General features: G+C 36.5%; 1 protein-coding gene across 1 annotated transcript in view; it reads right to left on the bottom strand.

Annotated features, from left to right (window-relative positions):
* ABI3BP (ABI family member 3 binding protein) overlaps window positions 1-15,285 on the bottom strand; it is a 204,694-nt gene that overhangs the window by 22,193 nt on the left and 167,216 nt on the right. Inside the window, exon 61 of the mRNA XM_077774920.1 lies at window positions 5,851-6,060. Coding sequence (XP_077631046.1) covers window positions 5,851-6,060 — 210 coding nt within the window. The remainder of the gene's footprint in view (window positions 1-5,850; window positions 6,061-15,285) is intronic.

Below are 15,285 nucleotides of genomic sequence, written 5' to 3'. Positions count from 1 at the left end.
TGGGTTTAAACCCATAAAGCAAATAGCAGTTAACCAAATAAAGAATGATAGTTTATTACTGTGAACTATACAATTATGGGATTTTTCTACCTACTGCTTACATATGTTACAAAAGATTTGTACCTACTGCTTACATATGTTTTCTTGAAAATAATCCTTATTTTTCAAAAAATCATGACTTTAAAGTATGCATGAGGGGCGCCTGGGTGGCTTAGTCGGTTAAGCGTCCGACTTTCGCTTAGGTCATGATCTCGCAGTTCGTGGGTTCGAGCCCCACGTCGGGCTCTGTGCTGACTGCCAGCTCAGAGCCTGGAGCCTGTTTCAGTCTGTGACTCCCTCTCTCTCTGAGCTTCCCCTGCTCACGCTCTCTCTCTCTCTCTCTCTCTCTCTCCTAGAAATAAATTAAAAAAAAAAAAAGTATGCATGAGATCTGCATAAATTTCAATTAAAGGCATGTTTCTATGAACTTGCAGGGCTAATCATGAGAAGGGCTTTCAGATTAAAAACATAATTTATAAATTTGTTAACTGACTTTTCCAGCTCTTAATTGGGGTTTAGCTTAATGTATGTGACAAGGTCACACAGAAGATTCAAAACTCGAAAAATAGAAAACATAAACAAACCCTACTCAAAATAAGCTCTGTAAGTATGAAGAAATATACAAGCAGTAGCCGTCGGGGAAAGTGGGAAAACTACAAAGGGGGTGGCAATTTAGTGCGGATTCTATTAACACTAAGATGAAAGGTAGGGGATGGAGACTGGAAATAAAACTCAAACTATGGAAAGACTGGAAGACATAATCACCAATTTTAATTTGGGAAGAACTTTTAATGGTCCTTTTAAATATTAAATGGTCCTTTTATATTATTTTAAAAATAAAAAAAAAAGAGGATGGCTCTTTCTGAATAATTTTGTATGACCATCCTTCTAAAAATTCAAAATTAAACCAGAAGGCAATTGTATGTGGATACATTAGCACAGCTACTGACTAATGGTCAGTATTTAGTGTTCTCTTGTCAGACCCTTCTGTTCCCAACCTATCTTGCAGTTGGCTTTCTATTCTCAAAGAGGGTAAAGACAGAGGGAAGGGGAGAACACTAAATTCAAATATGTCTATTTTATATGTTTCTCAGCTGTGAAGCAGTATTTAGTAGACTGACAAAGATGGGAGTAAATAAAATGTAATTAAAATAGATTTTTTTAAAATGGAAACTGTTGCATACAGGGTTAGATATGCTACTGATGAGGGACCCAAAAACACTTAAGACTTTTCTATTAAAGTAAAGGGGAGGGGCTAGTCCAAAGGATACAGGAGTGCTGAAGGGCACACGCACCCCACTGTTTATAGCAGCATTGTCAACAATAGCCTAAGTATGGAAAGAACCCAAATGTCCATCATCTAATGAGTGGATAAAGAAGATGTGTTGTGTATGTATACACACACACACACGTACATATACAATGGAATATAACTCAGTGATCAAAAAGAATGAAATGCTGCCATTTGCAACAATGTGGATGGAACTAGAGTGTACTATGCTAAGTGAAATAAGTCCATGAAAGACAAATATCATATGACTTCATTCATTATGTAGAATTTAAGATACAAAACAGGTGAACATAAGGGAAGGGAAGCAAAACTAATATGAAAACAGAGAGGGTACAACTCATAGGAGACTCTTAAATACAGAGAACAAACCAGGTTGCTGAAGGGGTGTTGGGTGGGGGGATGGGATGGCTAAATGGACAAGGGGCATTAAGCAGGACACTTGTTGGGATGAGCACTGGGTGTTATACAAAGTCTACTCCTGAAAATATTATTATACTGTATGTTAACTTGGATTTAAATTTTAAAAATCTGTAAAATTTAATAAAAATAAAAATAAAGTGTTAAAAATAAACCAAAAGGACACTATATGGCTCATTGAAAAGTGATAGACTAAGCCACTTGCCTTGATCTCAGTTTGTAAAATGTCAATAAGATCTCTTCATAGTGTTGCTTGTGGGAATTAAACTAGGAATATATGGAAAGTACCCTACAGTATTTTGCATATGTTTTGTTCAACGGGTGGTACCTATTATTGTTATTGCTTATTTTCCCTGAGTTGTGTTTTGAAACTAGGGTCACAAAAATTTGAAAGGTTTCAATTGGAAAGATTCAAGTGCTGCTTAGTCACACAAAGAAAAATTTGTATGAACACTCCCGTTGAATTTGCATGAAAGCAACCACTTTCAAGAAACATCTTTGGCATGGGACAGTAATCACTGACTATGTAATATTCTTTTTAGTATTATCCCAGACTCTTGGTATTAGAAATTCTTTCTGAATATCTTCTCCAATTTTCTTTTGACTCAGATTTTTTCTTCTCTTTTTTCTTTTTAGGCTCATTTTTAAAAAATATAACTTATTGTCAAATTGACTTACATACAATACAGTGATCATCCCAAGTGCCTTCTTCAATGCCCATCGCCCATTTCCCTCTCTCCTCAAACCCTCCCCCCCATCCACCTTCAGTTTGTTCTCTGTATTTAAAGTCTCTTGTGGTTTGCCTCTCTCCTTCTCTGTAACTAATTTTCTTCCCCTATCCCATGGACTTCTGTTAAGTTTCTCAAGATCCACATATGAATGAAAACATATGATATCTTTCTTTGACTGACTTATTGCACTCAGAATAATACCTTCCAGTTCCATCCACGTTGCTGCAAATGGCAGGATTTCATTCTTTCTCATTGGCAGGTAGTATTCCATTATATAGAAAACCACATCTTCTTTATTCATTCATCAGTCGATGGACATTTAGGCTCTTTCCATAATTTGGCTATTGTTGAAACCACTGCTATAGTCACTGGGGTCCATGTGCCCCTCTGCATCAGCACTCCTGTATCCCTTGGGTAAATTGCGAGCAGTGCTATTGCTGGGTCATAGGGGAGTTCTATTGTTAGTTTCCTGAGGAACCTCCACACTGTTTTCTCGAGGGGCTGCACCAGCATTCGCACCAACAGTGCAAGAGGGTTCCTATTTCTCCACATCCTCGCCAGCATCTATAGTTTCCTGATTTGTTCATTTTAGCCACTCTGACCAGTGTGAGGTGGTGTTTTGGAGTGGCTTTGATTTGTATTTCCCTGATGACGAGAGAGGTTGAGCATCTTTTCATTTGTCTTTTGACTCAGTTTTAAACGTTCATTTAATAATATTTTTATCCTTAAAGATCCAAGTTTTCAAAATGGATATAGAAGTTACCTTTATAACTAGAAAACATATTTAGAATTTCGGAATTTTAGCTTTTGGATGTTTATTCTTGGGCTTTGTAAATATATCTTTCCTTTGTAATGCTTTAAAGCAGTTGTAGCTTTTTCATAAGTCCACATTAATGCTTGAAATGACTATTTATAGACACATTCTGAGTATATTTCAGAAAGTAAAGCCAGCCACCTAGTATGTGTTCATATTTCTTACTTTAAAATATGGAATTTTATTTATAAATTCTTTAACAGTAAAGATATGGGGAATCTATAAAGAATTAACACTGAATAATTGGTCTTTTCCCCCACCAATAGCCAAGAGGTTATTATTGCCCTATTATAAGATAAATTACTTAAAAGGAAAAAAAAAACTACTTATTATAAAGGTTGGGAAATTAAAATAATAATGGTGACACTATTTCTACCAGTCCTACTATTGCTACTACTGACAAACATTAATTTAACAGCTTCTAATTTACACTGCGCATTCAAATTCTGTTTAATTTTATCCTCATGATAAGCTGATGATAGCTTATCATGAGGATAATAATGGAAGTTGTTATATTATTATTATTATTATTACAAATAAGGAAACTAAAACAAAGAAGTAAATTGCATACCCAAATTACACATAGAGAACATAGTCAGTCTGGAATTTAAATCTATGTTGGCGTGCTCTTGGCATATCACAAAGCACTACCCCATAACTAATTTAAGTTGTTCAAGGACTCAGCCTCTGGCCCATTTCTCAGGTGTATCTATTTCTACTTTAGTGTAAAAGGGACATGTAGAAAAAACTGAATTTGGATGTATTTATTATAGGTAATATGTGCTTGCCAGTTATAAGATTACAGACAGAAGCCAACTAAGGGAAAAAAGAATATGTTTCCCTCCCTTTTTGTTATCTTTCTCAATCCTTTCTTGTAAAGCCATTTCCAGTGATTTGAGAATTAATTGTTGTGTTATCTGAGCTGCTAGTTTATAAAGGGTTATATTTGAAATCAAGTGGTATTTGATAAAACACTAAAAATAAACAAAAGTGCAAAAAATAGAAGAGACTATTAGGGTATATGGTCCAATATTTAAATACAGACTAGTTGAATAATGATTAAATATGGATTTATTTTTATCTAGAAAATATTATAGTTAAAGAGATATGGACCTTTTCCATAAAAGCTGTTTATTCTAAGTGTAGTATCTTGTGAAAGATCTCAAGCAGCCCATTAACATTTAGTAACAACGTTACAAAAGGGATTGGTTAAATAGGCAAAGTATACCCTATTCATTATTCTTTGGAAATTACAAGTTTATACAATTAAAAAAAGCTTCATGATGAACTGGAAAGGAAAATCATTTTGCTTTTAAAAAGTTAAATCAGAAACTGACACACCAAAGTGAATATATATTAGATGTATTAGATTTTAGATATATTAACCAATTCTAACTTGATGTCCCACATTTTTAAGGCAGATGAAATTTTACAGTTCATTTGCTTTTATGGTAACTAAGCCTCAGACTGTCAGGAGAACTCCTTTTTAGCACAGTATATTAATTGGGAGATTTGGACTTTTTAATCCATGTAGATAATCAATGCTTAGAGATTTATTGTTTTTTAGATACTGGGATGGTAGCACCTACTGGCATAGTCCCAAGTAAAGAAGCAGGACTGGGCAAGTCCCCAGGCTGGTTCTTTCTCAAAACAAAGGCAAGGTCTGCCTGAGAAATGAAATTCGCAAAATATGGTTTAAAAAAAAAAAGCCAGCTAAGTAAAGATAGGTGCTTAGAGTGAAAGTTGCCCAGACTAAACAGTTTTCTCTGAGGAGAAATAGCTGCCATTTACTCCTTTATTCACAGAAAACTTTTTTGACTGAATCTCCCACTCCTCCTTTCCCCTGTGTACGTCCCTCTACCCATCCTAACAGCTTCTTAGTGGCCCCTCTAGACCCTCTCTACCTGTCTCATGCACAGCAGGGCATGGGCAGTGGGGGGCTTGGGTACTGCTGTTGGCTATATTCCTCTGGGTGACTCAGCCCCTTACCTTTCCTCCCTCCTCTCTAGTTTGACTAACCTGTTCATATAAAGAATTAATTTGCATATAATAAATTCAAAGAATGACTCAGGATTTCTTAGTTTTCACAGTCTTTTTTGAAGAATTGGGCTAGTGATAGCAGAATTGAAATTTTCTGAGATGAACAGAAAATCAACCATGATCAGAATTCTAAAAACTTTGTTTTCTTAAAATAATTGAACTGCTTGAAAGTTTTGGGTCAGCCTAGGAATTGGGTTGGTAAAATGAAAAGTAGTTTAATTATCATTAGCCCCGCCAACTTCTGTGTTATCTGTAATTTTCTGGATAATGAAAAGACCACATCTATCTTTACGCTGTGAAGAAGAGTTCTGAGAAAAGATGGAAGGAACATAATCTAAAGAGATCTGTTAAATTAACAGGAAGCCCATCACTGGGACACAGATTATCTTTTCCCATCAGGTGACACTTTTGACTTGCTACCCCTGAGATATGCCTCTTCAGACATAGTCTGACCAGGTACCACATTCACATTATCAAAGCTTCCCACCATAGTATGAGTGTTCATGCCATGATCTTACCAGTGACAGTATCGTTTAATGGTTTATCCCAGTCGAGGATGACAAATGAGGGACAGCCTTCCACAGTGACCACAGTGAGGTTGGTGGGTGGGTTCTGTGGTGGGCTGGTGGCATTCCCCTCGGTGGCGTCCTCTTTGGGGAACCGTTTGACAGAATCAGTGATGGAACAGGGCCTGTTGTCTGGTTTTTGGATGTATCGCACATGAGGACCTAAGAGAGAGAGGACTTGGACATTTAGCCTTATTTGAGTTTGTACATATAGAAGGTGGAAGTAAACTCAAATATATTTTTCTGTTTGATGACATCTGGTCTCATAAGCAGATAGATGAAAGCAGTGATGTAGATTGTTCAAACTTGTGAAAATCTAGAATTCCTGTCTCTGGGATACATGATGTGGATGTTGTGGCTGATTTACTTTTTAAAAATGGGTTTAACTTCTGCTATTATTCAGAAGTAATTTGGTCCTCCTGAGCATGTTTTAAACTACATAATTTCTGGGGTATTGGAAAATGCCCAAGCGGGTATTGCCTTAATAGTGGGGAATAATTAGCCCTACACTAAACACAGTTCTAGTCCCACCTAATAAATCTTAAAAGCCAGAATCAAAAGCATCAAGTGGTTTCAAGTAATTTAACTCCACCCAGGAGAAAATTCAACAATACTTTAGGAATAAAAAATGATAACAGGAAATAATAGGAAAATATTGCCTGTAATGAGAAAAATAAATCATTTGAAATCAATCTACAACTTGCATGGATGTTAGAGTTATCAGACAAGGACAATAAAGCTGTTATTCTAACTATAATCCACACATAGTCAAAAAGTTAAGACATGAAAGATTAAAAAAAAAAAAAAGACCCAAATTGAATTTCTAGGGGTAAAAACTAAAATGAGTAAGATGCAAAAAACACTGGATGACACTAGCACAGATATGATGTTGTAGACAAATATTATTGAACTTGAAGACACAGCAATAAAAACTACTCAAAATAAAAGTGGAAAGAAAAAAAATAAAAATAAGTAACTGGGCATCAGTGAGTTGTGGGACTGTGTCAGGCAGCATAATATACATGGAATTTTAACATCTGTGTAGAGAACAGGGGACAGAGAAGATGTCTGAAGAAATAATGGCCAAAGATTTTCCAAATTTGATAAAACCTCTAAATCCACAGATCCAAAAGGCTCAAGGAAACCTAAGTACAACAAATATAAAGAAACTACATCAACCATAAACAAGTTTCTCAAAACCAGTGAAAAAAAGAAAATCTTTAAGGGAGAAAAGACACATGATACACAGTACAACCAAGAGAAGGACTATGGCAGATGCCTCGTTGGAAAGAATGCAAATGAGAGGCAGTGGGGCAACATCTTTAAATACTGGGGAAAAAAACCTTATCATCTGGAATTCTTTAACTAGTGAAACTATCTTTTTTTTTTTTAAAAGTAAAACACCTTTTACACATACAAAAGCTAACAGAATTCATAACCACCAGACCCACCCTACAAGGAAGATTAAAGGATGTTCAGGCAGAAGGAAAATGATGCCAGATGGAAATATGGATCCACACAAAGGGATAAAAAGCACTAGAAATAGTAACTATGTAGGTAAATATGCACAATATTTTTATTATTTCTTTCTAAAAGGTAATTTACTATATAAACATAAATAATATCAATTTGGCATGATGTAAAAGTAAAATGTATAACAATGATAGGAGGGAGGAGAGAAAAGTGTAAGGTTCTTGTACTATCTGTGAAGTTGTAGAATATCACTAGAAGGTGGATTGTGGTAAATTAAAGATACATACTATAAACCCTATAGCAATAAAAAATAAAGAGTTACATCTCGTAAGACAACTAAAGAGAGAAAAGAGAATCATAAAAAGCATAAAACTCAATCTTCAGAAATAAACCCATGCATATATTTCAATTAATCTGTGACAAGGGAGGTAAGAAATGGGAATTACACAGAATTTATATAAAACCAAAACACATAAATAATCCAATTAAAAATGGACACAGTACCTGAATAGACATTGTTCCAAAAAAAGACATGTAACTGGCCAACCAACACATGAAAAGATGCTCAACAACAGTAATCATCAGGGAAATGCAAATCTAAATTACAATGAGATATTACCTTACACCTGTCAGAATGGCTAGAGACAAGAAAACAAGAAATAACAAGTGTTGACAAGAATGTGGAGAAAACTCTTGTGTGCCGCTGGTGGAAATATAAATTTGTGCAGCCAGTGTGCACAACAGTACAGAGTTTCCTCAAAAAAATAAAAACAGAAATACTGTATAATCCAGTGATTCCACAAATAGGTATATACCTATTTGAAAGAAAATGAAAGCCTAATTTGAAAAGATATGTGCACCCCTATGCTCATTGCAGTACTATTTGCAATAGCTAAGATATAGAAACAACTCAAGTGTTCAGTGATAGATGAACATATAAAAAATGCTGTGTATATACACACACACGCTCACACACACACACACACACACATACATACACACATGCACACACACGCACTCCTCAGCCATAAAAAAGAATGAGATCTTGCCATTAACAACAACATAGATGCACCCATAGGGCATAATGCTAAATGAAATAAGTAGTCAGACTGAGAAAGACAAACACTGTATGATTTCACTTATATGTAGAATCTACAAAAAGTCCACACAAATGAACAAACAAAACGTAGAAAGAGATCCAGAAATATAGGAAAATTGATGGTTGCCAGAGGGGAGGACAGATGGGCAAGATGAGTGAAGGGGAGTGAGGCATAGAGACCTCCAATTATGGAATGAAAAAGTTATGGGGATAGAAGGCCCAGCATAGGGAACAGAGTCAATGGTATTATAATAGTGTTGTATGGTGACAGATGGTAGCTACACTTGTAAACATAATATAATGTATAGAAAAGTTGAATCACCATGTTGTGCAACTGAAGCTAATGTAACATTGTGTGCCTAATAAATCTTAACAACAAAAAATAATCTAAAAGATGGTTGGAAAAGAGGAAAAGAAGGAACAAAGGACAGATGGGACAAATAGCAAGATGAGATAGATTTAAACCTAACCTTATCATTGGTAATGTTAAATATAAGGTTCTAATCACCCAAAATAAAATAATTAAGGTTAAATGAGGTCATAAGGATGGTATCCTAATCCATTGTGACTGATGTCCTTTTAAAAGGAAGAGACACTGGGGCCAAGATGGTGGAACAGCATGGAAGCATTTTTTGTGTGTCTCTCATCCCTGAAATGCAGCCAGATCAACACTAAACCATCTTGCATAAATAGAAAGCTGATTTGAGGATTAACACAACAATCTGCACAACCTGAACCACAGAACTCAGCAGGTATGCAGTGTGGAGAGGTGAGCTGGGGGAGACAGAAGTCATGGAGGTTAGGGAGCTGTTTTGCTTGCATAGAGAGGACAGAGATGGGGGGAGAGTAAGGGAAAAGCAACCTGCCCTCCCCCACCCACACCAAAAGCACCTGGAGAGAAAAAGGAAGAGTGGAAATAGCTGCAAGAGACTGAACAAAAAAGGGAGAAAGGAGAGGGCTTAAATTCTATTAAGAATCTCTAAACAGGGGGAGTGGAGACTCTGAAACTCCACAGCTTCATATCTGGCAGTGCTCTGGTGGGAAGGGTGAATCTCTAGGAGGGGAGAGCAAGGTCTAAGGGGTCCTCAGGCCACACAGGGAGTGGTGGTTCCCCTGCTGGGAGGACATTTAATAGAGGCTGTGCAGCCTCCCCATAGGCAAAGGTCCCAGTGGACCCCAGAGAACAACCATATTCACTGGTGTTGGAACAAGGACATTAAGGGTGAAGTCTGGTGCCAGATGTGGGTTGTGATTTACCATAATCCCTGAAATGCTGCTGCTACATGATCACGTGAACTTTTTCTGGGGTAGGCTGGCACCCAGGTGCAGTCTCTGGGCATCAGCAGTAGTGCCCTCTCACAAAGGTTCCTGGAGGCAGGACAACACATGGGCAATTGTTTAACAAGACCCTTCCCCAGAGGGTCTGAGTGGGTCAAAGCGTCAGTCCTTCAGAAGTGAGGGGTTGGGAATCATAGCCCCATCTGAGATAAAACTCAAGAGGGAGGTGCCGCCTGGCAGCTTGATGGCTTGGTCACAGACAGTGTAGAAGTGGAGAGTGGACAGAAGCTGGAGACAAAGGAGGGGTGCTTGATTGCCTCTGGGCGAGAGCACAGAGTTTTGATACTGTAGACTGTAGCTGGGTGATGCCATTTTCACTCCTCTGGTGCATGTGCACACACACCTACATGCACCACAACAATCTACACAGTAAGCTAAGCATCGCCATCTAGTGGAGAACAGAACTGTTACACTAAGCCCTGCCTAACTGAGCCAAGTGCACTCTTGAGGAACACCACCATCTTTCCACCTGCTTAGTTTACGGACTATAAAGTGCTTCAAGTTTGACTTCTAGGGGAAACCAGTTGTAATTTCAATTGGATTTCATCCTGTTTGCTGGTACATCTATTCAATTTTTTTTTCTTTTCTTATTCTTAATACAGAAAGAGAAAAAAATTTTTTATTTTCCATTTTTATTAAAAAGATTTTTATTTAAATTTTTCTACTATGTTTTTTGCTTTTTTGTAAGGTTTTTAAATTCTATTTTACTTTCAGCATTTCATTTTATTCTATTGTATTATAGAATAAAATGAAATGCTGAAAGTAAAATACAATACAGTATTTATTTTTTCAAATTTTCAAATGTTTTCCTTTTTTTTTCTTTTCAAATCTTTCCCTTTTTTCTCTAATTTATCAAGCTTCTTTCAACAACCAGAACAAAACACACCTAGGATCTAGCATCCTTTATTTGTTTGTGTGTGTGTGTGTTGTTTTTGTTTAATTTTTACTTTTTAATGTTATTAATTACTTTTCTTCCTTCAAAATGATGAAGCGAAGAAATTCACCCCAAAACAAAGAATAGGATGAAATGACAGCCAGAGACTTAATGAACACAGATACAAGCCAGATGTCTGAACCAGAATTTAGAATCACAATAATAAGAATACTATCTGGGGTCAAAAATAGATTAGAAGCCCTTTCTGTGGAGGTAAAAGAAGTAAAAGCTAGTCAGGACAAAATTAAAACTGCTGTAACTGAGCTGCAATCTTGAGTGGTGCCATGGTGGCAAGGATGGATAAAGAAGAGCAGTGAATCAGTGATATAGAGGACAAACTTATGGAGAATAATGAAGCAGAAAAAAAGAAGGAGACTAGGCAAAAGAGCACGATATAAGAATTAGAGAACCCAGTGACGACTCATTACAAAGACATAACATCAGAATCATAGGCGTCCCAGAAGATGCAGAGAGGGAAAAGGGTGTAGATTTATGTGAGCAAATCATAGTGGAAAACTTTCCTAACCTAGGGAAAGACACAGACATCAAAATCCAGGAAGCATAGAAGGCCTTTCATTAAATTCAACAAAAACCAACCATAAACAAGGCATATAATAGTCAAATTTACAAAATACTCAGGCAAGGAAAGAATTATGAAAGCAGCAAGGGGTAAAAAGTCCTTAACCTACAAGGGAAAAGAGATTAGGTTTGCAGCAGACCTATCCACAGAAACTTGGCAAGCCAGAAAGGAGTGGCAGGATATATTCAATATGCTGAATCAGAAAAAGATGGAGCCAAGAATTCTTTATCTGGCAAGGCTGTCATTCAAAGTAGAAAGAGAGATAAAAACTTTCCTACACAAACAAAAATTAAAGGAGTTTATGACCACTAAACCAGTCCTACAAGAAATTTTAAGGGGGACTCTCTGAGGGGAGAAAAGATTTAAAAAAAAAACAACAACAACCCAAAAACCGAAGCAAACCAAAACAAAACAAAAACAAAAAGACCAAAAGCAACAAAGACTAGAAAGGATCAGAGAATGTCACCAGAAACTCCAACTCTATAGGCAACATAATGGCAATAAATTCGTATCTTTCAGTACTCACTATAAACGTCAATGGTCTAAACATTCCAATCAAGACATGGGGTAACAGAATGGATAAGTAAACAAGATTCATCATATGCTATTTACAAGAGACCCATTTTAGACCTAAAGCCACCTACAGATTTAAAGTAACAGGATAGAGAACCATCTATTATGCTAATGGTCACCAAAAGAAAGCCAGAATAGTCATACTTATATCAGAAAGATCTAGATTTTAAAATAAAGGCTGTAACAAAGGGGTCTAGCCTCCAAAAAGATCTAACAATTGTAAACATTTATGCTCCAAACATGAAAAGCACCCAAATATATAAATCAATTAATCACAAACACAAAGAAACTCATTGATAATAATACTATAATAGTAGGGGACTTTAACACCCCACTTATAGCAATGGATAGATCATCTAAATGGAAAGTCAACAAGGAAACAATGGCTTTGAATGACACACCGGACCAGATGGACTTAACAGAGATATTCAGAACATTTCATCGTAAAGCAGCAGAATACACACTTTTCTTCAGTGCACATGGAACATTCTCCAGAATAAATCATACTGAAACACAAATCAGCCATCAACAAGTAGAAAAAGATGGAGATTATACCATACATATTTTCAGACCACAATGCTATGAAACTTGAAATCGACCACAAGAAAAAATTTTGAAAGAAAACAAATACTTGGAGACTAAAGAACATCCTACTAAAGAATGAATGGGCTAACCAAGAATTCAAAGAGGGAATTAAAAAGTACATGGAAGCCAATGAAAATGATAACACCACAGCCCGAAATCTTTGGACTCCGCAAAAGTGGTCATAAGAGGAAACTATATAGCAATCCAATCCTTCCTCAAGAAGGAATGAAGATCTCAGATACACAACCTAACCTTACCCCTTAAAGAGCTGGAAAAAGAATGGCAAATAAAACCCCAAAACAACAGAATACAGGAAATAATAAAGATTAGAGCAGAAATCAATGCTATTGAAACCAAAAAAACCCCACAAAAAAACAAAAAAACAGTAGAACAGATCAATGAAACTAGGAGCTGGTTCCTTGAAAAAATGAACAAAATTGGTAAACCCCTAACCAGTTTGATAAAAAATAAAAACTAGAAAGAAAAGGGCCCAAATAAATAAAATCAAGAATGAAAGAGGAGATATCACAACACTGCAGAGTACAAATAAAAAAGATTATTACAAGCAATTATATGCCAATAAAATGGGAAATCTGTAAGAAATGGATGAATTCCCAGAAACATATAAACTACCAAAACTGGACAGGAAGAAATAGAAAATCTGAACAGACCCATAACCAGCAAAGAAACTGAATTAAGTAATCTAATATCTCCCAAAAAATAGGAGTCCAGGGCCAGATGGCTTTCCAGGGGAATTCTACCAAACTTTTTAAAGAAGAGTTAACACCTATTCTTTTGAAGTTGTTCCAAAAAATAAAAATGGAAGGAAATTTCCACACTCATTCTATGAAGCCAGCATTATCTTGATTCCAAAACCAAACAAAGACCTCACTAAAAAGGAGAACTACAGACGAATTTTCCTGATGAACATGAATGCAAAAATCTTCAACAAGATACTAGCCAACCAAATCCAACAATACATTAAAAGAATTATTCACCACAATCAAATGGGATTTATATCTGGGATGCAGGGTTGGATTAATATCCACAAAACAATCAATGTGATACATCACATCAATAAAAGAAAGGACAAGAACCACAGGATCGTCTCAATAGATGCAGAGAAAGCATTTGACAAAATACAGCATCCTTTCTTGATAAAAACCCTCAAGAAAGTAGGGATAGAGGGATCATACCTCAAAATCACAAAAGTCATATATGAAAGACCCACTGCTAATGTCATTCTCAATGGGGAAAAACTGAAAGCTTTCCCCCTAAGGTCAGGAACACTACAGGGATGTCCACTCTCACCACTGAATTCAACATTGTATTTGAAGTCTTAGACTCAGCCATAAGCCAACACAAAGGAATAAAATTCATCCAAATCAGCAGGAGGAAATCAAATTTTCACTCTTCGCAGATGACATGATACTCTATATGGAAAACCCAAAAGATTCCACCAAAAAACTGCTAGAATTGATCCATGAATCCAGAAAAGTTGCAGGATATAAAATCAATGCACAGAAATTGGTTGCATTCCTATACACCAATAATGAAGCAACAGAAATCAGGGAACCAATCTCATTTATAACTGTACCAAAAAACCTAAAATACCTAAGAATAAACCTAATCAAAGAGATGAAAAAATCTAGATACTGAAAACTGCATAAAGCTTATGAAAGAAATTGGAGAAGACACACACACAAAATGAAAAATATTCCATGTTCCTGGGTTGGAAGAACAGACATGGGTAGAATGTCGATACTACCCAAAGCAATCTACATATTCAATGAAATCCCTTTCCAAATAACACCAGCCTTCTTCACAGAGCCACAACAAACAATCCGAAAATTTGTATGGAACCAGAAAAGACCCCAAATAGACAAAGCCATCTTGAAAAAGAAAACCGAAGCTGGAGGCATCACACTCCTGGACTTCAGGATGTATTACAAAGCTTTAACCATCAAGACATTATGGTACTAGAACAAAAACATACACTCAGGTCAATGGAACAGAATAGAGAACCCTGAAATGGGGGCACCTGGGTGGCTCAGTTGGTTGAGCGTCTGACTTTGGCTTAGCTCATGATTTCGCAGTCCGTGAGTTCCAGCCCTGCATTGGGCTCTGTACTGACAGCTCAGAACCTGGAGTCTGCTTCAGAGCTTGCTTCAGATTCTGTGTCCCCCTCTCTCTCTGCCCCTCACCCATTCATGCTCTGTCTCTGTCAAAAATGAATAAATGTTAAAAAAAAAAAAAAAAGAAAAAATATAGAACCCTGAAATGGACCCACAAACATATGGCCAAGTAATCTTTGACAAAGCAGGAAAGAATATCCAATGGAATAATGACTGTCTCCTCAGTAAATTGTGCTGGAAAAACTAGACAGAGACATGCATAAAAATGAACCTGAACCACTTTCTTACACCACACAAATAAACTCAAAATGCACGAAAGACTTAAATGTAAGACAGGAAGCCATCAAAATCCTTGAAGAGAAACCAGGCAAAAATCTCTTTGACCTCGGCTGCAGCAATTTCTTACTCAACATGTCTCTGGAGGCAAGGGAATCAAAAGCAAAAATGAACTTTTAAAATCTCATCAAAATGAAAAGCTTCTGCACAGCCAAGGAAACAATCAGCAAAACTAAAAGGCAACCTACAGAATGGGAGAAGATATTTGCAAATGACACACCAGATAAAGGGTTAATATCCAAAATCTATAAAGAATTTTTCAAACTCAACACCCCAAAAACAAATAAGCCAGTGAAGAAATGGGCAAAAGACATGAAAAGGTACTTCTCCAAAG

The sequence above is a fragment of the Crocuta crocuta genome, unplaced genomic scaffold, assembly GCF_008692635.1.
Source record: "Crocuta crocuta isolate KB4526 unplaced genomic scaffold, BGI_CrCroc_1.0 scaffold6, whole genome shotgun sequence".
Classification (NCBI taxonomy): Eukaryota; Metazoa; Chordata; class Mammalia; order Carnivora; family Hyaenidae; genus Crocuta; species Crocuta crocuta.
Note: the sequence above shows the minus strand (reverse complement) of the source record. Positions and strands in the feature narration are given on the sequence as shown.